The 24,691-nt window shown below is 45.9% G+C and overlaps 1 protein-coding gene across 2 annotated transcripts in view; it reads right to left on the reverse strand.

The window, feature by feature from the left end:
* The window catches only part of ACACA (acetyl-CoA carboxylase alpha), a 291,537-nt gene that overhangs the window by 223,770 nt on the left and 43,076 nt on the right, over positions 1-24,691 (reverse strand). For both annotated transcript variants that reach the window (XM_060259542.1, XM_060259543.1), the window contains 7 exons: positions 22,140-22,246; positions 18,664-18,774; positions 16,181-16,390; positions 10,004-10,174; positions 8,011-8,172; positions 6,640-6,803; positions 4,574-4,724 (listed from right to left, as the gene is read on the reverse strand). In XM_060259542.1, the coding sequence (XP_060115525.1) occupies positions 4,574-4,724; positions 6,640-6,803; positions 8,011-8,172; positions 10,004-10,174; positions 16,181-16,390; positions 18,664-18,774; positions 22,140-22,246 (1,076 nt within the window). The remainder of the gene's footprint in view (positions 1-4,573; positions 4,725-6,639; positions 6,804-8,010; positions 8,173-10,003; positions 10,175-16,180; positions 16,391-18,663; positions 18,775-22,139; positions 22,247-24,691) is intronic.

Raw genomic sequence — 24,691 nt, forward strand, 5'->3', positions numbered from 1 at the left:
GAGTTAGGAGCTCTGTCTGCTAGGAAGGAGCTATGCGTGTTCCACAAGGACAAGGTCGTACTCTACCCGGATCCTACCTTCCAACCAAAGGTGTCATCCAGATTCCACCAAAATCAAGAGATCAATCTACCATCCTTTTGTCCGGATCCCAGACACCCCAAGGAACGAACCTGGCACACCCTGGACGTGCGCAGGGCGATCAAAATCTACCTGATTAGAACAGAACCACTGCGCAAGGCAGATGCCATGTTCATCAATATTTCTGCACCCAGAATGGGGCAAAAGATGTCTAAGTCGGCCATTAGTTATGCCATCAAGCAGTGCATTGCAGAGGCGTACAAGGCCTTGCACCTCGAGGTACCACCTGGGATCACGGCACACTCGACCAGAAGCGCAGCCGCTAACGCAGCCTTCAACAAGAACGCCTCAGTCGAGGAAGTGTGCAAGGCAGCTACATGGTCGTCAATCTCCACTTTCGTGCGACACTACAAGCTGAACTCTTACGCGTCAGCGGACGCGGCCTTCGGTAGACGAATCTTACAGCATGTGCTACCCGAGTAGGGCGATCCCTCCCTAAGTAACCTACTGCTCTAGGAGCACCCAAGATGTCCTCCGCCTCCTAGGGAGAACGACCCTTGGCACTTACCGTGAGGGGTCCTTCTCCTAGGAGGAAAGGAGGACATCTTGCCCTCCCATCTATCGCCCTACCTTGGGCAGCTTGTCTCTTCATGGCATCTACCAACACCTCTACCAATATCTGACGGCCTTCGGGCCTGCACTTAGTTTCTTATCTATAAAGTTTAATTTCTCGTCGGTCGTCCAACTCCTTTATGGATACCGACGGACTAATAGTTGTTCCTTTCTTGTTAAAAGTTTTTTGTTTTATAGATATAGTTATTGTTTATACTGCTGCTCGGAGTCACCCGAACTGAAGATGGGTGGTTCCCCACAGCCACAGGAAGAGGAAGTTTTGATTCCTGCCTCCCTGATTGGACGGTGGGAAAGCACCCAAGATGTCCTCCTTTCCTCCTAGGAGAAGGACCCCTCACGGTAAGTGCCAAGGGTCGTTCTCCTTCAGGCCTGTTGGCAACACTAGTTGAAGCAAGTGGAGGTGATGACAGGTGAACTGGTGTCCTGGGAGGAGTGTAACTGGCAAGCTCAGGCGCTGGCTGCTCTTTCAGCAGCTTTTTCCTGAGGCCCTTGCTGGCTCCCTGTGCCCTGTTCCCCGGTCCCACAGCTTTAGGCCACAGTAGCCCCTCACTGGAGGCAGCTTTTAAAGACTAAAAGTTCAGAGCCCCATTGTAATGTACACCTGGTTCCTATAACATCCACTTAGCTGCTAAACATGAGTAGTTGTGAGATTTGCTGACAGAACTCTTAACGTTCTTCACATATTTAATAATAAACCCATGAGAAAGGAAAGGACATTCATAGTTGAAGAGACACTGAGGAGAGTTTGGCTGGCTGTCTAGTTTAGCTGTCTATCTAGCGTACCGTCTGTCTAGAGCACCAGCAGCCGGCCTTTTGGGCTTGTTGGAGGTAGCAGCTGGATGGGCCTTGGAGTTCCCAAGACTATTAATTCTAGGGGATTTCAACATCCGTGCAGATGAATCTGCTGCCTCCACACAGGCTTCAGACCTGGTGTCTTCCATGGCAGCACTGGGACTCTCCCAATTTGTTTCAGGCTTCACACACATCAAGCAGGCCACACCCTGGATTTGAGCTCTGGCATGAGGAGAAATGTGGATCTGACCTCAAAAGAAGAGGTGCCATGTCCTTGGTCCTGAAGACCCAGCTGGACATTTCCACTCTTCCCTGTCTAGGTGGTGAGCTAATTTATGCTCACCCGCAGAGACTGATGGACCCAACGGGGTTCCAGAATGCTCCGTGGGATCCGACGACTTCTGGCACCTTATTGGATGAGCTGATAGGCGACTGGAATTTCTGTCTCACTGAAGCCATAGATGAGGTTGCTTCCCAACATCCTCTACACCACCTCAGAAAATCATCCCCTTGGTACAGTGGAACTTGAGGATAACTGAGAGCTTAGACAACTAGAGTGCGTCTGGTGATACACTCACAATGAAGCCACAAGAACATCTCATGGGACATTTATGAAATCCAATGAGATAGCGCTGAGGGCTGTGAAGAGGGAATTCTACTCAGCCTCCATCCACCTGCTAGTTTTCACCCAGCACAATTGTTTAGCGTGATTAGGTCATTAACATCCCTCATGAGGAGGGACCCCAAGTACATACAGAAATTCGGCTGTTAGTTCAAAGGCATTTATGAACTTTTTTGCAGACCAAGTCCCGTCTCTCTGCCATGACATCTGCCAGCCTTGATACAGTTTGCAAAATGGAGGCCCCTTGGCTGCCTTTGGATTCAGTCTGCGACTCTTTCAACCTGCTCTCCTCTTCCAATGTTGACAGGTCCTGGGTGCTGTCAGGCTGACCACGTGCCTGCTTGACTTGTGTCCTTCACGGCTGGTCAAGGCCAGTATTGAGAGGATTTGGGGCCCTATGAAGGATATCAGCAACCTGTCCCTGGAGACAGGGTCTCAAGGAGGGCTGCGGTGGTACCGCTCTTGAAAAACCATCTTTGGATCCTGCCAATTACTGCCCAGTTTCAGCTTCAGAGTCTCCTGGAAGACACATCAGCGCTAGACCCATTCCAGTCAGGCTTCCACCCTGCCCATGAGATGGAGACTGTGCTGGTTGCCCTGATGGACAATCTCCATAGACAGCCAGATCGAGACGGGTCAGCACTGCTGTTGTTGCTTGACCTCTCAGCAGCATTCAACGCAGTCAATTATGATCTTATGACTACCACTTCACCGACATGGGGATATGCGAAGTAGCCATTCAACGGCTTTCCTTTTTTCTCCCAAGTCAGGGACAGGGGGTGGCACAGGGTGAGGATGTGTCCACAAGGTGCCTCCTCTTATGTGGGGTTCTTCAAGGGGTGCACCTCTCCCTGATGTTGTTTAACATCTATACGCACTCCCCCTTGCCCAGTTGGCCAGGAGTTTTAGGTTTGGGTGTCATCAGAGAACCAGTTTGGTGTAGTGGTTAAGTGTGTGGACTCTCACCTGGGAGAACCAGGTTTGATTCCCCACTCCTCCACTTGCAGCTGCTGGAATGGCCCTGGGACAGTCATAGCTCTGGCAGAGGCTGTCCTTGAAAGGGCAGCTGCTGTGAGAACTCTCTCAGCCCCAACCACCTCACAGGGTGTCTGTTGTGGGGGGAGAAGACATAGGAGATTGTGAGCCACTCCGGGTCTCTGATTCAGGGAGAAGGGTGGGGTATAAATCTGCAATTCCTCCTCTTCTTCTTCATTATGCCAATGACACCCAGCAGTGCCTGCTGAGTGACCGGTCAGTCACTGCCCCACAAAATCTGACTGAGGGACAGGAGGCCGTGATAGGCTGGTTAAGAAAGAAGAAGAAGAAGAAGAAGAAGAAGAAGAAGAAGAAGAAGAAGAAGAAGAAGAAGAAGAAGAAGAAGAAGAAGAAGAAGAAGAAGAAGAAGAAGAAGAAGAAGACGAAGAAGAATTGCAGATTTATATCCCGCCCTTCTCCCTGAATCAGAGACTCAGAGCTCTCACAGCAGCTGCCCTTTCAAGGACACCCTCTGCCAGAGCTATGGCTGACCCAAGGCCATCTCAGCAGGTGCAAGTGGAGGAGTGGGGAATCAAACCTGGTTCTCCCAGATAAGAGTCCGCACACTTAACCACTACACCAAACTGGCTCAAAGAGCAGGTTGAAACTGAATCCATCAAAGATGGAGGTTCTGTGGCTGGGGGAGACTGGATTGGGATTGGAGTCCAGATTACCAGCTCTTGATGGGGCACCAACTGTCAAGAGTCTGGGTGTGGCACTGGATGCCTCCCTTTCAACATTCAAGAGCCAATTTGTTGTAGTGGTTAAGTGAACAGACTCTAATCTTGGAGAACTGGGTTTGGTTCCCCACTCCTCCACTTGCAGCTGCTGGGTGACTTCAGTTTATGATTTCCTTTCCCTTCCCCTCCCGATAACAGACACCCTGTCAGGTGGGTGGAGCTGAGAGACCTCTGACAGAAACTACTCTTGAGAGAACAGCTCTTTTGAGAACTGTGACTGACTCAAGGTCACCTCAGCAGGTGCATGTGGAGGAGTGTGGAATCAAACCCGGTTCTCCCAGATTAGAGTCTGCGCACTTAACCACTACACCAAACTGGTTCTCAAACCAGCTCTATTAGACTGTCCTTGGTGTGGTAGATGAAAGAAGGGAACAGCCAGTGGGGAAGCAACTCTTGGAGGGGGTTGACAGAGTCCCAAATGCTAATACCGATTAGCTGGACTAATGGTCTGACTCTATATAAGAAAGCTCCACACAGTTCCAAAAAGGGATCCTGCTTTATATGGAGACTGACCAGTGGTACATGTTGGGTATTTACTGACAACAGCTTTCTAGGAAATGCAATTAGAATAATCAGCATTCCATCACTGTACGACAAGAAATGTTCATGTTTTTTAGCAATAATACCCCCCCCCCGAGTATTTTTAAAATCTAATAACGAAATCCAACCTCACCTGCACTTTCTCTGCAATAAGCCGGTCCAACCAGCCAGTGTCGATGCTGTTATGTTGAAAGCTTTCTGTTTCTAGTAGCTTAATCAGGTACTCCACTGTGGTTCGGAAGTCTCCACGGATAGACAGCTCTTTCAGAGCCACTACCATATTACTAGGGGAAGAATGGAAGAAAAATGTTCAAGAAGAAACTAAAGGCCAGGGAGAAGAAACTAAAGGGCCAACCCCTGGAAAATTCCTGGAGACTTGAAGGAAGAGGATGGGGACAGTGAAATTTAGGTATAGGAGGGACTTCAGCAGGCCTTAGGGCCACAGAATCCAGCCTCCAAAGCAGCCATTTTCTCCAGGGGAACTGATCACGGTCATCTGGAGATCTTCAGGTTCCATCTGGAGGGTGGCAACTCTGTGCAGGATGTTGAAAATTCTCTACATGCCTTTCAACTCATTGGGTGACTGCAGACAGCCGGCTCAAGGCAACATCAAGCCGCCCCAAAGAAAGCTGGCCGGAAAAGGAGCAGACCGGAAGCCTCCAGACAGCACGCAGCCCACCCCCAAACAGGGACCGGCTGCGTGCCCCCTGGAGGAGTTTCCGGAGCACTCGTGCACCTCTCAGTCGCTCCCTGGATGCTTCCCAGCCTTCCAGACAGCTGGGATACCACCTCGATGCCGCCTCAAAAATTTCTGAGGTGGCTTTGATTCAGCCCCAGGCGGCCTGCAGTCAGAACGGGGACAGCAGGCCGATGTTTGTGTGTGGACAAGTTTTTTTTATCCACTTGCCTCCCCTCCCCAGGGCGGCTTAAAATGCCCATCTGTTATCATCCATTGATTACTCCACCCTACCCAGTTGCTGAAGTACTGCAGCACTAAGAGCTGCTTAGTCCAGGAAACCATGATCCACCCCGTTAAGAGCACACCTAGGCTTCCGCTACTGAGGAGCCACTGGCAGTGGCCAAAAGCCTTACACAGAAAGGATGCAACAAATACAGGGATGTGGACTGGGCCTTTCACTTTGCAGGGTAAGCTGCCCAAAAGGGCTGCTGGCAGCCAAAGGGAACCCCAGCTGAACCCCATTGGCACTGGCAGAAACCTGGAGGCTGCTCAGCTTAGACCCAGCCAGTGAAAGTGCTGGATAAGGAGTCAGATGAGCCTAAATCTGTTGTCGCTGGACTCGCTGCTAACCAAGTGTGTAGCTCCGTGGTCCGCAACCTAGTGCCCATGGGCATCAAGGCACCCACTGACACCTTTCCTGGTGCCTACCAAATATTTTTAGAAGGTGGGCAAGACCAGGTGCAGCTTTTGTCCCAGAAGGATTGGTGATGCAGATTTTTACAAATATTACTTTGACAGTAGCTGTCACCACAGTATAAGGATCTTCAGTGTGTGACTAAAGGAAAGGTGCAGTAGCTATTATTATTATTATACCTTGTTTAATTGCCCCATGCCGGCCTAGGGCAGGCACTGGCTGATATCAGATAAAACAACACAAAAATCTTATGGCTGGCTCTGCCTCCTACACCAGCTCTCTTGTGGCAGCCATTTTGCTGCTAGCCTACCATGCTGTGTCAGAACACCAAAGGTGCCCACTGGCTCAAAAAGGTTGGGGACCCTTGGAGTAGTCTCGTATCAGTGATCACTGCATATATAGGGGATTTCTTGTTCTATATGTCAGTGAGTAATTGGCGCTTCCCAACCCCCGTAACATGTGCATAATCACCACATACAACCACCTGCACACAGGTTGCACATTCACTCCTACATGAAAAAGAGGAAGTGACCTTGAGTTTCACTCGTTCTACATTTTAGCCATCCAGGAATCTACAACTGAAACTCGGTCACTATGGCTTTCTCCATATCTCAGTGATTGCTTCCGTACCCTTTGACCCAGAATTTTCCCCACTACACAGTCCCCAATATTTATTATCACACCCTAGTGACTCAAGACATTTCTGCAATTCAGTGGTAATCACAGGTCTGGATCACAGGAGATTAAAGCAGACACAGATCAGTCTCTGACAAGATCCTGCCCTTTTTCCCCCTAGTTCACATAAACCACCCCCCCCTCGACTTACGAAATGGCTTCCTCCCGGTTTTCTCCCCATGAGAAACAGTGGCCAAACTGAGAGTCAGCAAATTCATGAAGTCCCCCAGCAGCGGCAACACTGAAATAGCCCCAGACGTTCTTATTACTGCGAAAATTCAGTTCCTGGACTGTTCCAGAGCTGGGTTTGAATCCCTGTAAATCAAGAGGTAACATTATGTAAACCTAACCAGTCCACAGGAAGGGCTCGATTTTCATATTTGATCACCATAAAAAAAAAATCTTTATTGATTTTTCTCCAGGTGAATCCTGGCAAAGTAGTCTTTTTTTTTAATGTCGAATGCAGATTGCTCTAAAATTCATTGATGGCCATGCAGGAAGGTGGGTTGGAATTACTTGTTAATTCATGTACTTCTGCCCCTCCTTTTCAGCCAGACTGTACAAATACATGTGTCTGCCTAGGACAGGTAGCCAGCTCCAGCTTGATCAGCCTTCCATCCTTCCAAGGTCGGTAAAAGGAGTCCCCAGCTTGCTGGGGGGAAAGCGTAGATGACTGGGGAAGGCAATGGCAAAGCACCACGTAAAAAGGTCTGCCGTGAAAACGTTGCGAAAGCAACATCACCCCCAGAGTCAGAAACAACTGGTGCTTGCACAGGGGACTACCTTTACCTTTTACTGCCTAGGATAAGGGACCTTTGCTGTTTATTCTGAGTTATAGTCCTCCTCCCCTTCTCTTGCATTTCGACTCTTGCTACAGGTTACCCAGCAATGTGGTTTTTTTTATTAAATTCTATTACTGAGACACAATTTTTTCCCCTTTACATGGTTCACAAGGTTTCACTGTGGCACCCAGAAGAAGCAGAGACTTGTCAGCCACTAGAGAAGACAGTGAAGATGGATTCCCAGTCCTCTACTCTCTAGGGTCTCCTGCTAACTGCTGCTGGAGCCTAAGGACATCCTTAACCCGTTAATGCCTCCTCTTCTGGGAAACAAACTGAACAATACAGATTACTTTCTTCAGGACAGACACAACAGCTGTGCTTTTCCTATTGCTGCTGTATAGATGGGACCTAAATGGTACTGAATGGTACTACTGCCCCCCCGCCCCATCCCCGTGTTACCACAGAGATCTATGCTTCTGAGGCTACAATGTCTTCCTTCTCCTATACTAGGTGAGAGAGGAGGTTTAGCCAACCTCTATAGCAGGAGATGTTGCATCTTCTCAGACATTCATGCATAGAGTTTGGCTACAGGCAACTTCACTGCAGGTTTACAGGTAAATATTTAATTTTCAGGCTACTTGCAAAAAGATCCCCGTTGTAGCTTTCAGCACAACCACCAGCACAGAGTTTTGTTTGTTTTTAAAGAGAGAGAGAGAAAGACAACAAGAAGAAAGGCTTACCTCATCGGGGTTCTCGCTGGTTATGCGGGCGGCAATCACATGACCCCGAGGACAAGGCACATGAGCAGCGTTCTCGAAATCAATTGGGGTGTCTCCCCAGGGGGAGATGCCATACATCATCCGGATATCCTTGATCCTGTGGAGAGGAATCCCCATGGCGATCTGAAGAAGGGAAATGAAGATACTTATTCACACGCCCGTATAATGACTGTTGGAGCCTACTTCCTGACAGGCCCTGAAGGGACACAGCTTGTAAGCCGGCTCCTGACAGCTTCCCGGGCTTTATTCAGGGTGCCAGCAGAAGTTCTTGGAAACCCAAAATGACCCAGGGCCAATGAACCATGGGGAAATTGCCTCTGCATCTATAGGCTAACGTAGCCTCTGAATAAAAAGGCAGAGTTCCCGCACACTAAAGCGGGTTTTTTTTGGCTGCCAAGTCGCTGCTGGCTTACGGCAACCCCATGGGGTTTTCAAAGCCAGAGATGTTCAGAGGCCTGGAGAGCCAGTTTGGTGTAGTGGTTAAGTGTGCGGACTCTTATCTGGGAGAACTGGGTTTGATTTCCCCACTCCTCCACTTGCACCTGCTGGAATGGCCTTGGGTCAGCCATAGCTCAGGCAGAGGTTGTCCTTGAAAGGGCAGCTGCTGTGAGAGCCCTCTCCAGCCACACCCACCTCACAGGGTGTCTGTTGTGGGGAAGGAAGGGAAAGAAGATTGTGAGCCGCTCTGAGACTCTTCGGAGCGGAGGGCGGGATATAAATCCAATATCTTCATCAACCTCACAGGGTGTCTGTTGTGGAGGAGGAAGGGAAAGGAGATTGTGAGCCCCTCTGAGACTCTTCGGAGTGGAGGGCGGGATATAAATCCAATATCCTTCTTCTTCTTCTTTGCCTGCCTCGCCCCCGCAACCCTGGACTGCCTCGGCACCCTCCCATCCAACTACTGACCAGGACTGACCCCGCTTAGTTTCTGCCATCTGATGAGACCAGACTAGCCGGGGCTCTCCCAGTCAGGCCACACTTAAGCCTACAGTCAGTCTATCCAAGGAAAAGAGGCTCTAATTGGGGATATCTCTTGAGGGGAAAAAACGTATTAAGGCAAATATCGAAAGAGAGGAGGTACGGATTTGCGCACACAGCAACAAAACAGGAGGCCACTCTACCTTAATAACTTCTGCATCTCCAATTAGTTCCAAACAATTCCTAGTTATAGATATACACAACGACAGAGACTGAACTTGCAGGGGGAGGAGACCTTAGGGTCCTGTTGGGTGGCTCAATGGAAGTGTCAACTTTGTATGCTTCAGGAGGATATGCAAGGGATTATTAGGGAAGGGACTTAAAATAGGGCAGTTAGTACTGTGATGTCCTTATATAGTTGCAGGTAATCCCTCTTGTGGAGGAAGGCAATGGCAAACCACCACATAACAAAGTCTGCCTTGAAAACATCATGCTGTGACGTCACCCAATGGGTTGGTAATGACTCAGTGCTTGCACAGGCGACTACCTTTACCTTTAATCCCCTTGAATGCTGCCCTGAACTCAAATTGTGAGGAGTTATACATTGTGTTTCCATCTGTATGTTTGTAAACTTTACTTATGTGAAGACATCACAAACTTTCACTCCTCACCTTCAAAATGAAACCAGCTGCTTTAAAAATAAATGAATAAACTGTCCAGAACTCCCCCCACATAATGGGGAGTCAGACACACTCCTCCCTCTGTTGCTCAAGAACTGGAGAGCAGCCCATAGATCACACAGCCCAGTTTTCATGTTTGCAAAGGAAAAGTTTCTCAACTCCCCTGCCCTTATCCACAGGTCGATCTCACCCAGGTGTGGATGTGGCTTGCAATTCATTTGCTCCAACAAAAGGATTAAGCCCTCGATGAAGCACTTCCTGGCCTCATGCTTACTGAGATGGATCTAGGAGAACCGGTTATTTCAGCAGAACCGGTTTATCCTCTGCATCTCCTTCCCCAGAGGCTCCTGACTCACCTGGAGCTGAGCAGCGGGCAGATTGACGTCAGCCACCATCTCGGTGCAAGGATGTTCCACCTGTAGCCGAGGATTCAGCTCCAAGAAGTAGAAGCTGCCGTCCTGGCTGTAAAGGTATTCCACCGTCCCAGCACTTACGTAGCCCACCATCTTGGCAAGCTTCACTGCACACTGGAGGCAGAGAACAGGCCCAGTCAAGACAATGTTTACAGTGACAGCTAAGAACAAAGAAGAATCCTGACAGGTCAGACCAAAAGGCTCATCTTGTTGAACATCCCATTTCCCACAACAGCTATACAATTGCCCTTAGGAAGCTCACAAGCAGGGTAAGATGACAGCAATAGCCCCCAAACTCACTGTTGCCCCCTAGCGGGTGGTATTTTCAGGGCACACTACAAAACAGAAACTCAATGCTTAGATGCAAGCAATAGCCATTGATGGAACCTTCCTCCCCCCCATGAATTTGGCTAACCTCCTTTTAAAGCCATCAGAACTACTGGCCTCTTGCCTCATCCTGGGAAAGCAAATTCCATAAGTCCATGCCACTGCACCAAGGCCACGCCAACAGCCTTGGATAGAAGTTGCTACGGTACCACCCTGCTTAGATATGAATGACCTCTGCAACCAGGGAAGCGACAAGCAACTCCCCCAACCTAAGGGATTTCTGGGTAATAAATGGAGAGATGACCTAGACTAGACAGAGCTAGTCCACAGACTTATAAACCTCTGAATATCAGTGAAAACAGGCAATATCAGGGGAAATCCTCAGTCTCTATGCCCTGTTGTTAAGAACAAAAGAAGAGCCCTGCACGATCAGACTAGTAGTACATCTAGTTTAGCATTCTGACTCACACAGTGGCCAACCAAGTCTGCTGGAGGTCTACCAACAGGGTACAGAAGTCACGGCTGAAGTTGCCTCTTGGCGCTGGAATTCAGACGTTTGCTATCGCTGAACCTTTAATTACTAATTTGATTATTGCTGGACCTCCAGAGCAACTGGTTTGCCATTGTGTGACACAGGGTGCTGGATTAAATGGACCATGGATCTGATCCAGCATAGTGTCAGGATCACAATGAATGGGTCCGAGAATCTAATGCAAATGCCAAGAAATTAGTTTGAGAGTTTCGTAAGTGGTACCCCAACAAACCAGTGGGGTATCTCTGATGGGCCAGATGTCAGTGTCCATGTAGTGTCTCATGTCATGTTTTTCTTTGCTTTTTCCTGTTGCTGTCACACTATATATTGGTTGTGGGAATAGGTTGTATTAGACCAAATGAGCAGAAACAAGGCCAGAATGGACTTCCCTTCACAAGAGATTTTAAAGATTGTAAGGCAAACTTTGCCGGCCTATGTTTAGCTAAATTAGCAGGAAGAAGAGAGTTCCATATCCTAAATGGGGCATTCTATGGCGATCATCCAGGCGAATATACTTTTATGTCTGGGAATAGAATGAGCACTATTGATTATATGTTGGTATGCAATTCTCTATTACCTCTGATTAAAAATTTCCAAGTACTCCCATACTTGGAGGGTGACCATCTACCTCTATGTCTGCAGATAGCTCTCCCATTAAATCCTAACCAAAATGAGGTATGTTATACAACAAGGATAGGAATTATGGGGAAAAGAGTAAGGTGGGGTGGGGAATTGGATAAAAAAGTGAAAGAAATCTTAACTCCAGAAAATTTGCAGAAGCATGTGTTAGTGTTCACAGCTTTAGAGGAAAACCAAGACCCGTTAATAGTTTACCAAGATATAATCCAGGAAATTTACTCTATTATGACTGTGCCAGCAGGGAATAGATTACATCAGCATTATAGGAAAACAAAACGTTGGTTTGATTCTGAATGTGTCCAAGCAAAAAAAGAACTAAATCGTTTGTATCATCTTGCTATGAGAAGTAGCATAGAAAAAAGGGTAGAGACACAAAGTGCCCTAGTGAGCCATAAAAAAACCTATAAAGGCATTATTCAAAGGAAGAAGAAAGAGTATACTCGGAAACTATGGGAGGAACTTATACAGGCTGTAAAACTAAAAAATTCTGCGCTTTTTTGGAAATTAACAAAGATTGGGGGGTTTAAGATAGCCTCTCCCCTGGACATGTTTATTCCGGCGGAAACATGGACTGTTTTCTTCCAGAATTTATATGATGACAATGTCCAACCCTCTTTTCCAGGTAACATAGAGAACTTCCCTCAGTGGCCACCAGTTAGTACGCAAGAAATAAAAGCCCATATAATGCAACTGGAAAATAGGAAGGCTCCAGGTATAGATGGCATACCAGCTGAGATGCTTAAAGAGAATGTAAATTGGTGGGCACAATTTCTGGCATCTTTTTTCACTTATGTTGATCAAACAGGCCGAATCCCAAAGCAGTGGGGGACAGCTATAGTTGTCCCTATTTTTAAAAAAGGCAATCGAAATAATCCCGCCAATTATAGGCCCATAAGTCTTTTAAATATAATAAGTAAGATCTATACAAGACATCTTTTAGAAAAACTAGAAATATGGATGGAACAAGAAGAAATTATTCCCCTGGAACAGGCTGGATTTAGGAAAGAAAGGTCGACAATCGAGCACTGCCTGATATTGCAACAGCTAATTGGGAAGTACTCTGCCAGAGGTACAACTGCTCTATATGCTGCTTTTATTGATTTAAAGGCAGCATTTGATTCCATTTCAAGGCAACGATTGTGGCAAAAACTAGCGGCTTCTAATATTGATAAAAGGCTGCTATTTCTTATTCGTGGACTCCATGAAGAATCATTTCTTAGAGTGAGATGTAATATGCAGGGATTACTTACAGAACCAATAAAAACTCAGAAGGGTGTAAGACAGGGTTGCCTTTTGGCCCCCATCCTATTTAACTACTATATCAGTGATATGGTGGAACATATGACTGATACTAAATTTCACCCCCCAAAGCTGGCTCTTCACCATCTTCCAGTACTGCTATATGCAGACGATGTGGTACTGTTATCTAGAACACCTATTGGGTTGCGGAGAGCATTAGACAGCTTTGTTAAGTACTGCGAAAATGAACGGTTGGTAATAAACTTTGAAAAAACAAAAGTGATGGCATTTGGCAAAAAAGCCAAGAAGAGGTATTGGACTATGAAAGGGAAGAAAATAGAACAAGTAACAAAATTTACTTATTTGGGAATGGTAATTCAGAATACAGGTGCCTATACTGAACATTGTAATATGAGGGTGGAGAAAGCTGAGAAAACAATGTACGCTATCCTGAGATTTTTTCGCTCTAAGGGGGCCTTCTATGTTCTGGCAGCACTGAAACTGTTCCAATACAAAGTGTTAACACAATTGCTCTATGGTATTAACCTGGGCATTTCGGCTAAAAAACTGAAGGCTCTCGAGAAAGTGCAATCTAAATTTCTTCGTAACGTTTTGCAGCTTCCGCCAGGTGTGTCAAATGCCCTTTTGCGTTTAGAAACTGGGCAAATGAGAATTGAGGCCAGAATTATGTTATCTTCGGCATGTCAATGGCTAAGGATCCATAAAAACAAAAAAGGCCTCTTCCCTTTAATAACTCAAGACCCCTATAGGCCAAGGTGGCTGCAATTGGTCAGAAGCAACTTAGAAAGTATAGGATTCTCACTTGAAAACCTCTTGGCGCAGAGTTATGCCAAAGCAAAAAGTATTATCAAACAAAGAATCTGCGATATAGAGAGACAAAGGGATCTAGAACAGGCCCCCTCTTTTTTAGCAGCTACTGAGACCAAATATGTTATGAGGACGGCCAAGTACTTTTTTTATTTGGAGGTACCAGCCCACAGAAGAGCCTTTACGTTGGCTCGATGCGCAGCCATGCCCTCAAAGGTGCTAGAAGGGAAATATAGAAAAGTCCCGTATGAAGACCGATGCTGTCCTTGTGCTATGGGAGAGGTGGAGTCGATGACTCATATGTTTTTTCAATGCCCTTTCCACCAGGTACAGAGGGATAGGTTTGTTTCCCCGTTTGTAGTTAAACCAATGGCAGACGCGGACGAGGCATGTTTGGAGAAACTTTTGGTGGATGCAAGTCCAACTATCTCTAGACAGATAGCCAAATTTTGCCATTATCTTGTGAAGTTCCATACTAAGAAACAAGAAACTGCATGTCTTGTATGATCTCTTGGAATTTTAGTTTATAAATGTTTTTATATACTATGATTTAAAGGATTTATATAAATTGGAACTGACTTGAATTTTAAAATTGGTTCAATTATGTTTTAGTTATCTTGGATTGTATAGGTGGGGAAATGTTTATGTATTTTATTGTATTTTATGTTTTTTTAGGAGGGTATTTTATACTATCTTAGGTATTTTAGGAGGGTTTTATATGATGTGTTATAGTTTTAATATTGGTCTATGACTGTAATAAAGTTCATTCATTCATTCATAGACCAGGGGTGTCAAACTCATTTATTATGAGGGCTGAATCTGACATAAATGAGACTTCGTTGGGCGGGGCCATGTTGGGTTGGGCAGAGTCATGTTGAGCCAGGCCATGTGTGTACCTATTTAAGATTAGGTAGCAGAGATATAAATTTTATAGAGAACACAGACAAACACAAATATATATATTTTAAAAACTTAAAACATGCTTAAAATGTTAGCACTCATTGGTCTTAAAGATGCTTTCTTTGTACTTCTCCCATGGGAACCAGTGAACTGGGCAAAGGAAGCTCTGGCTCTTTCCTTCCTTCCCGAGGGGACTGGGGGGGAGGCCTCAGTCAACAGAAGGAAGAGAGGCTTGGCTCAGTAGCTCTGCTGTGCAATTGAGAGGGCCTGGCAAAGCATGCTGTGATGCAAAAGGAAGCAAGAGAGAGGAATAAGGAAGCAGATGACAGCCAGTTGCTCAGGGGCCTGATAGGAGCCCTCTGAGGGCCTGATTCTGCCCCTGAACTGCACGTTTGACACCCCTGTATTAGACTATTATGTCTCTCACAGAGAGATCGCTAGTGGCTGGGCCTCCCCTCCCTTGCTCTGTACCATCCAGAGTCTGAGAATAAGATAAGGAAATGAGTCCCCGATGAACAGGGAAGAGTTATGTCTTTGAAGGCCTGGGAGGGGGGGGGGGAGGAAGAGCCTGCAGTTTTGGGAATGCACGTAAAGTTGTCTTTAAGTTTCCGCTTTACTTCTGGCAAAGCCTCCGCATGGAAAGGTTTGAACTAGTAACAAGTCAATGAAGCTTCATCTATGCTTTCATAAGTAGAAGTCTATCTGAGTGTTACTTGGCAAAACCTCACACATGCCTCTTCTAATATTCACCTATTCGCCCATGGCTGCTTTGCAGGAGTTTCAAACAAGATTCTCCTTCAGACTTGAATCCAAGGCCCTTTTCACTAGGCATAACAAGGATTAAACCTGGGACCTAGAATCATAGAATCATAGAGTTGAAAGGGATCTCCAGGGTCATCTAGTCCAACCCCATTCACAATGCAAGAAATTCACAAATGCCATGCCCTAAATTCGCAGGATCTTCATTGCTGTCAGATTTTAAACAGAACAGCCTCTGTTTAAAAACCTCCAAGGAAGGAGCGCCCACCACCTCCCAAGGAAGCCTGTTCCACTGTGGACCCGCTCTAACCGTTAGGAAGTTCTTCCTAATGTTGAGCCGGAACCTCTTTTGATTTAATTTCAACCCACTGGTTCTAGTCCTACCTTCCGGGGCCACAGAAAACAATTCCACGCCATCCTCCATATGACAGCCCTTCAAGTACTTGAAGATGGTGATCATATCACCTCTCAGCAACCTCCTCTCCAGGCTAAACATTCCCAGCTCCTTCAACCTTTCCTTATAGGACTTGGGTCTCCAGACCCCTCACCATCTTCATTGCCCTCCTCTGGACCTGTTCCAGCTTGTCTATATCCTTCTTAATATGTGATGCCCAAAACTGAACACAATACTCCAAGTGAGGTCTTACCAGAGAAGAATAAAGCTGATACCATCACTTCAAGTGATCTGGACACTATACTTCTGTTGATACATACAAAAAGCAGCAGCTTTACCACTATACCACTATGCTTCTGTTGATACACACAAAAAGCAGCAGCTTTACCACTCACCTACTTGTTGTATACAGATGATGACAAACTAGCATGAGATGCACTGATCTAGACTGCAACTTAAAAAAAAGAATTATCAGGGGTCACATCTCTCCCCTTTGAACTACCTGTTCCATGTGTTCAAACACCACCGAAGTGGCGATTGACGCTGGAGCTTCCTCAATGATCTTCTGGTGTCGGCGTTGCACTGAACAGTCACGGCCAAAAAGGGAGATGGCATTACCATATTGGTCTGCAAGGATTTGAACCTCCAGGTGGCGAGACTGTTTGGCGAGGCGCATCACGAAGATAGGGGATCCTGGCACTTCTGCTTGCACCTGAGAAGCAAGGATGTCACAGAGGGTATAAACCAAACATGTCATTCACAGGATGAGCATTCACATTCATTTCAGAGGCGATTCAGCCACGGGGTCTCCAACAGTAACTTGGGAGCTACCGAAAGCACTTGCTGCTACACAGCTGTTGACATTTCCACCAGAAGACTCAGGAAAATAGCAAAAAGATCTAATGCAAAGTTGTTGTTCTTTAAAAAATCTTATTTCGTTGAATTTTTCTCTATCTTGGTTAACTGACTAATTAACTCCAGGGATAGTAGCCATGCTTGTCTATTGCAGCAAAATAAAAACACGTCCAGCAGCACCTTAAATACTAAGTTTTATGCCACATAAAACTTTTGTCAGTCACAGCTCATTTCTACAGATGCCATGGAGAGCTCCTTTCACAGGTCTAGTCTCTTACCCAAAAAATAATACCTGAAAGACTTAAGATGAAATTCACACCAAACTTCTCTTTCTGCTCCCTGATGCTCCCAGTTTGGTGTAGTGGTTAAATGTGTGGACTCTTATCTGAGAGAACCGAGTTTGATTCCCCACTCCTCCACTTGCACCTGCTGGAATGGCCTTGGGTTAGCCATAGCTATCGCAGGAACTGTCCTTGAAAGGGCAGATGCTGTGAGAGCCCTCTCAGCCCCACCCACCTCACAGGGTGTCTGTTGTGGGGGGAAAAGACATAGGAGTTTGTAAGCTGCTCTGAGTCTCTGATTCAGAGAGAAGGGTGGGGTATAAATCTGCAATTCTTCTTCTTCTTCCCTTTCCCCTCTTGTTATCTGTGATTCTCCCTTTAAAAATGGGGCAGTTGATTTCCTCTTCAAAGCATCTGAAGAAGTGAGCCTCTGACTCTCAAAAGTTTTATGCTGGAATAAATGTCATCAGTCTCTAAACTGCCTCCAGACTTCCATTTTATTCTTCTATGCAACCTAGCGGCCTCAACAGCATAAGAGGCCAAGAAGTGTGTCTACTGTGCGTGTAGGGTTATGTTCTTAGAAATAAAATAGGAAAAATAAAAGGCTTGAGCTTCGTGAACATCTCAGCTTGCAGATTAAAATGAAAGCACATTTCTAGTCCTTGCAACAGTGTGCAAATTTCAGAAGCCAAACAGATTTAAAAGTCTTATATAAACTCTCATAAGGTGTCGATATGAGAGACTTTCTCAAATAGCTATGTGCTAATGGCCACAAGAAGACCCACTGCAGTAGTAATAAGGATGCCTCACTGAGCTGAATGGCAATTAGCATCTACTGGAAGCAACTCTCTCAGGTGAAGAAAGTGCTTTTCTGACACCTGCTGTCCAGGATCCTTTAGCTGGGAATGCCAGGGATTGAACTTTGGGCCTTCTGCATAATGCTGACACTTTCTTGCTGAGCTTCAGCACCTCCTGCATGCACTGGTGTACATTCAGATGAGGGGGTGGGGCTTGCCTCTCTCCTTGACTAGAGTGCGCAGAATAAATTTTGCAAAGAAATATTGTGCCCACTTTGCATAATTTCCACAGGACATTGCATTCTGCTTGCCTTGAAACACAACATTTAGCACGATTTGTATACACCAGGAGTCCCCAACCTTTTGGGGCCTGTGGGCACCAATGAACATAAGAACATAAGAGAAGCCATGCTGGATCAGGCCAACGGCCCATCAAGTCCAACACTCTGTGTCACACAGTGGCAAAAAATTTTATATACACACATACACTGTGGCTAATAGCCACTGATGGACCTCTGCTCCATATTTTTATCTAAACCCTTCTTGAAGGTGGCTATACTTGTGGCCGCCACCACCTCCTGTGGCAGTGAATTCCACAAGTTAATCACCCTTTGGGTGAAGAAGTACTTCCTTTTATCCGTTCTAACCCGACTGCTCAGCAATTTCATCGAATGCCCACGAGTTCTTGTATTGTGAGAAAGGAGAAAAAGTACTTCTTTCTCTACTTTCTCCATCCCATGGAATTTTGAGTGGCAGTGGGAGAGCACCACTTCAAAATGGCAGCCACAGGAGTCAATGTCAAATACTAAAATTCCTGCTGCAGGACATGGAGTCAAATGCAATACCTCTCTCCCCAATTTGCAGATATGGGAAACCCTTTGATTTGTATGACAGGAGCCATAACAAGCCCTGCCTCACAGTGGCTCCACCCACTTTCTGAAAAGCTTGGCAAGTGCCAAGGAAAGCACTGATGGGCACCTGGTATACACACACACGGCAAAGCCCCAAGCTGCCGTTTCTTCAGCTCATGGAGGAAGAAGAGAATGACATACTTGTCGGAAGAGGTTGGGGAAGTCATCTGTGCTGTTCACTTTCCTGATTCCTTTTCCTCCCCCTCCTTCAGAGGCTTTGATCATGACCGGGTAGCCCACTTCTTCGGCTGCCTGCGCAAAGAGGGAAAGAATTAGAGAGAGAAATGCATCAAGCTGAAAGGCCTTGGTCAATTAGCAAGAAGAGTTTCCTATGAGAAGAGGGAGCTTGGAGTCAGTTATCAGAGAAAATTGGAGGGAGAAGAGGGGAACTGTCCCGTTGCCTCATAGAGCCAGTTTGGAGTAGTGGTTAAGTGTACAGATTCATATCTGGGAGAACTGGGTTTGATTCCCCACTCCTCCACTTGCACCTGCTGGAATGGCCTTGGGTCAGCCATAGCTCTCGTAAGAGTTGTCCTTGAAAGGGCAGCTTCTGGGAGTGGTCTCTTAGCCCCACCTACCTCACAGGGTAGGTACCCTGTTGTGGGGAGGAAGGTAAAGGAGATTGTGATTGCTCTGAGACTCTGAGATTCAGAGTACAGGGTGGGATATAAATCCAATATTTAAATCTAAATATATTTTTTTTTCCTTTCTGATTACTATCAGTGCTGCCAAATTTAGTTGATGAACATGTTACATGAAACAGTTACAGGCCTGACGATCAACTCAAAAAGGACCACCAATTAACCAGGCAAGCTGTTTTCTTTTTAAATACTGGATTATTTTTAAGGCAAATGCTTAGAAAAACAGCAGGGTGGCAGAGACCATCTCAGAAGATTCATCTCCCTTTATTCTCACCTCTGGAGAGTGGACAACACCTCTTCTGGTGACACCTGAGCCAGCTAACTCCCATCGCCACCACCTTAGGAGAGGCATCCCCCTTCACTCTCACAAGGACAGGGAGGCCTCTTCCAAGATGGCACCTGATACAACACACAGCCTTCCTCTTTCTTCAAAACTGATGCCTGATTCACACAGACTGAAAACACTAGTGAATCCAGGGTTCAGCAACCAAGATTTCTTAAACCAGATGAGAGTCCTAGTTTAGGAGATACACAGAATCATAAGAACATAAGAGAAGCCATGTTGGATCAGGCCAATGGCCCATCCAGTCCAACACTCTGTGCCACATAAGAACATAAGAGAAGCCATGTTGGATCAGGCCAGAGGCCCATCCAGTCCAACACTCTGTGTCACAGAAGAACATAAGAGAAGCCATATTGGATCAGGCCAATGGCCCATCCAGTCCAACACTCTGTATCACAGAAGAACATAAGAGAAGCCATATTGGATCAGGCCAATGGCCCATCCAGTCCAACACTCTGTGTCACAGAAGAACATAAGAGAAGCCATGTTGGATCAGGCCAATGGCCCATCCAGTCCAACACTCTGTGCCACATAAGAACATAAGAGAAGCCATGTTGGATCAGGCCAATGGCCCATCCAGTCCAACACTGTATATATAGTGTGTATATATATATATACAGTGTGTATATATATATATACACACTGTGGCTAATAGCCACTGATGGACCTTTGCTCCATATTTTTATCTAACCCCCCCTCTTGAAGCTGGCTATGCTTGCGGCCGCCACCACCTCCTGTGGCAGTGAATTCTACATGTTAATCACCCTTTGGGTGAAGAAGTACCTCCTTTTATCCGTTCTAACCCGACTGCTCAGCAATTTCATTGAATGCCCACAAGTTCTTGTATTGTGAGAAAGGGAGAAAAGTACTTCTTTCTCTACCTTCTCCATCCCATGCATAGAATAATCATAGAATAACAGAATTGGAAGGGGCCACACAGGCCATCTAATCCAACCCCCTGCTCAATACATTAAAAAAAACAAACTAATGCACATACTTTTTGGTAATTCAGTCTCAAGGTATGATGTGTGAACACTGTACAATCAGAGATCCATCCAGTACAGTATAGCTTTCCCTGGTTAGCGGTGGCTCTCCAGGGTCTCAGGTAGAGAAAAGTGTGTTTCTCTAACACCTGCTGTTTGAGAGCTATCCCACTGCATATTGCTGAACATTGAGCCTTCTACATTCGCTCTGCAACAAAGCTTGATAACCCCCCTTAAAAAAAAAAAAACCCTCCACATATGAAGACAAAACCTAGCACTTTGAACTGAGTCCAGAAATTAGTTTCTTAATTAGCAGAGTTCCTTCAAAAACTGAAGTCTATATAGACTTCCAGGGACAAAGTCTAAATAGAACCCAGGGCAAAATACAGCCCTAACCTCTTGAATTTATGGTCCATAGGGGAGTTTTCCACCCTGCAGAATACAAACATGGTTTGGGGACCGGCCAAGAGAAGCATCCTGATAAACCTCATTCACTGAGGCATCTGCTTTAATGAAGATACAGCCCAGAATCCTATCTGAAGTAAAGTTTCCAAAACTTCTTGGAGTTTGATCTCTCCCACCTTTCTAATATTACGGTCTTTTCCACTACTGCTACTAGTTCTAACTGGAGGTACAAAGATCCTTATAGAATCACATGCACAGATTGGGAGCCTTGGTGCATCAAGGGAAAGACAATAATATATTGGTGACATTCTCCTAAAACCCAGCAAGGATATAGCATGGGAACAAAACAACTGCTCTTTCCAGACTTGGCTGGGATGATGGAGACAAATCCAGTGGTAATTCATAAGGGCCCTCAGCTAGAAGCACCCTAACACCATTATGTTGGGACATATCCCAAACCGCATGGGGTTCTTTTCAATGGATGGACAGAGACAGGCCAGGGAACTCAGGCCTCCAGAGGAAAAGGACCAGAGTGAATAGCTTAAAACTCAAACTGTTTATTAACTCTTTACAACCATACACAAGTAATACTCAATAGCACATAAAAGTCTCAATACCTGATACAGTGTACGCTCTTAGAAAGCACAAGGAACATTCCTGGACTGCAGGACCAAGACCCTGACACACACTGGGGTGGGGGTGGGGTGTTGGCCAAACAGCCTAGAACAAAGCCCAGAGCCACATTTTTATACTCTTTCCAGTCTACAGGAATCAACGTCATTCCAGAATGTACTAGGCCAGCCCACCATATGGTGATAACATGAACTTTCACTAGGGCGAATTTTTGCCTATATATATTTTATTAATTACACTGCCAGCAACAGCATCTTCATAGCACTGAATGTTTAGGCTTCAGAGCCTGGCACTTGGAGAACAGGGAATGTCAGATACAAATTCAAGCAAGAGTGCATTTACAGCACAAGGCCATACACCTGGGTTGCCAGTAAAAAAGCAAAGGCTTATGGGAGTTCAGAACAAAGAAGCCAAAGTCAGTGATGGCAAAGCCTACACAACACAGAAGGACAGAAAGGCCCAGGCTCCTGGCTCCCCAAATTCTGCCACACGCTGCATCTAATTGAGCTCTGAGAGCGGGTTTGCAGTTCAGACAGAAATGTAAACATTGAGGGTTGGACTGTCAAAAGTTAAAGTTCTGCAGCGCAAGAGTATCCTGGAAGCCAGGCCTACCCTCAGTCCATGGTCCACATCTGTCACACAGCCTTTCTCATACAATTCCTGGGGGACGTTGAGGATGCGCTTCTGGAAGTCGCCTTCTTGCCAATCCACCTGCAAACCTGAAATCCAAAATGGTATCTGTAAGGTCTCAAGCTTGTGTGTATATCTGCAACAAAGATTCCTGGCCATCATCACCATCGTTTATTGATTCATACACTACACACTCCACAGAGTTCCTGAGTTCATGTGCAAATTAAGGCCCACAACCAAGAAATTACAATAAAACCCAATTCAGTTACACTGAGCATAGAACTAAAAACAGCAGTGCAACAGTTTTTTAAAAAAGGCATAAATTAGGCCTGATGCCAGGCAGATGATTATAGGACAGTGTGAAAGTTGGGTTTTAAATGGTGCTAAAAAGAGGCAGCATGCTCCATGGTTTGACCCATATGGTCTCTACCCTAACCTAGACCCAACAAGCAGGGCCTATGTGGCTTCTGAAAGAGTAATTCCAGAGGAGACTTGAGGGGAGGGACCCAAAGCCTTTTATTAACAATGCAGGGCGTTCACAAGTACATCCCCCCACACACCCCAGTGACCCCTGCTCCACACCCAGAAGATTGGGGGGGGGACCCTCCATGGACCCTGGGAAAACTGGCCTGGAGCAAAATTGCTGTCTAACCCTAAAGCAGCAATTGGCATTTACCTGGGCATGGAAGAAAGCACCACAGAATCAGCATTGCTGTCAATGGCCATCTAGTCTCTGTTTAAAAAACCGCAAGGAAAGAGAGCCCACCACCTCCCGAGGAAGCCTGTTCCACTGAGGAACCACTCTGTCAGGAAGTTCTTCCTAATGTTTAGCTGGAAAATCTTCTGATTTTATTTCAACTCTGGTTCTGGTCCAGCCTTCTGGGGCAACAGAAAACAACTCTACACCATCCTTTATGTGACAGCCCTTCAAATACTTGAAGATGGTGATCATTCACCTCTCAATCATCTCCTCTCCAGGCTAACCACACACAGTACTTCAACCTTTCCTTCTAAAATGTGGTCTCCAGACCCCTCACCATCTTTGTTGCCCTCCTCTGGACACATTCCAGCTTGTCGATGCCCTTCTTGAATTGTGGTGCCCCAAACTGAACCTAACCAGAGCAAACTAAAGTGATACCCATCACTTCACACGATCTGGACATTATATGATCTGGACACTTTCAGCCTAACTTCCCTCACAGCATTGTTGCTAGGACAGAAACAAGGAGAAGAGAATGATGTAAACTAGTTTGAGTCCCCATTGGGGAGAAATAAATGAAGTAAATAAATAAATAAAAATGATAACAAAAATGCCAGTAAAATCTAAACAAATTCTTTACCAAAATCAGAGTACTATAAATGTTTTTAAAGTTACTTAATCCCTTTAAAAATGGGCAATTATTTCACTTTAACATGGTCCAGAATATTTCCTACTCAATACTACCATTGTGCCAAATTTTCAGCCATGAATATGGTGAGGGAGTGCAGTTTTCACAGGGCATAGCTGTTCACAGGTGCTTCCTCCTCCCCATGCGCTTTGCTGCCATTTTAAAAGAGATTTCTGCTCAAGGTAATCCCAGCTAGTCAGGGATCACATCCTCAGTGGGATGGCATTAAGCCGTCACAAAGCCAAATCTGAGCGAGGTCACTCCTTCTGGCCCTCAGTCTAAATGGGCTAATGTTTTTGCACCATTCAACAAGCCACTCACCTCCCCAACTAACCAAGACATTGATTCATTCACAGGAGAGGGCAGCTTTTTTCGAAATACCCCACCACCACGTTTCGGCTCAGCCCTATGTCATTACAAAACTGACATCCTTGATTTCAAAATCTCAGGCATGTGCAGGTAGGTGTTAGAATTCAAATCTGATTTCACCACTGGGACCTAAACTTTGTCACCCAGACCCTGCGGTCATGTGAACTGACACATTATTTAGAACCCACAAATCGTGTTGGGAGCTTATTTTGCTACAGCAACTTTGGAGGTTTCAGTCAGCAGAAGAAGGATTTAGTACATTCCAATCCCATGAGCTGTCAATAAAGCACAGCAAAGCTGAGATTACCATGATTGCAGAGACAGACAGTGTGGTCTAGTGGTTAAAGTGTCAGAGTATGACTTCCAGGCTCAAATTCCTATTCAACCATGATGCTCCTTGGGCTACCTCACATAGATGCTGCAAGGATAAAATGGCAGGAGGAACCATGTCTATGTGGGATGGGGTGGGACGAATCAACAGAGCCATAATAACCTTATAGGCATTCACAACTGCTAAACAAAACACTGCTAGGCAAGACATAGGCCAAGTACTTGAAGATGGTGATCATATCACCTCTCAGCTGCCTCCTCTCCAGGCTAAACATGCCCAGCTTCTTCAACCTTTCCTCATAGGACTTGGTCTCCAGACCCCTCACCATCTTCGTCGCCCTCCTCTGGACCCGTTCCAGCTTGTCTATATCCTTCTTAAAATGTGGTGCCCAAAACTTAACACAATACTCCAGGTGAGTATGATTGAGGATGCCCCTCTTTTAAATC

This window comes from Heteronotia binoei, chromosome 18 (assembly GCF_032191835.1).
Source record: "Heteronotia binoei isolate CCM8104 ecotype False Entrance Well chromosome 18, APGP_CSIRO_Hbin_v1, whole genome shotgun sequence".
NCBI lineage: Eukaryota > Metazoa > Chordata > Lepidosauria > Squamata > Gekkonidae > Heteronotia > Heteronotia binoei.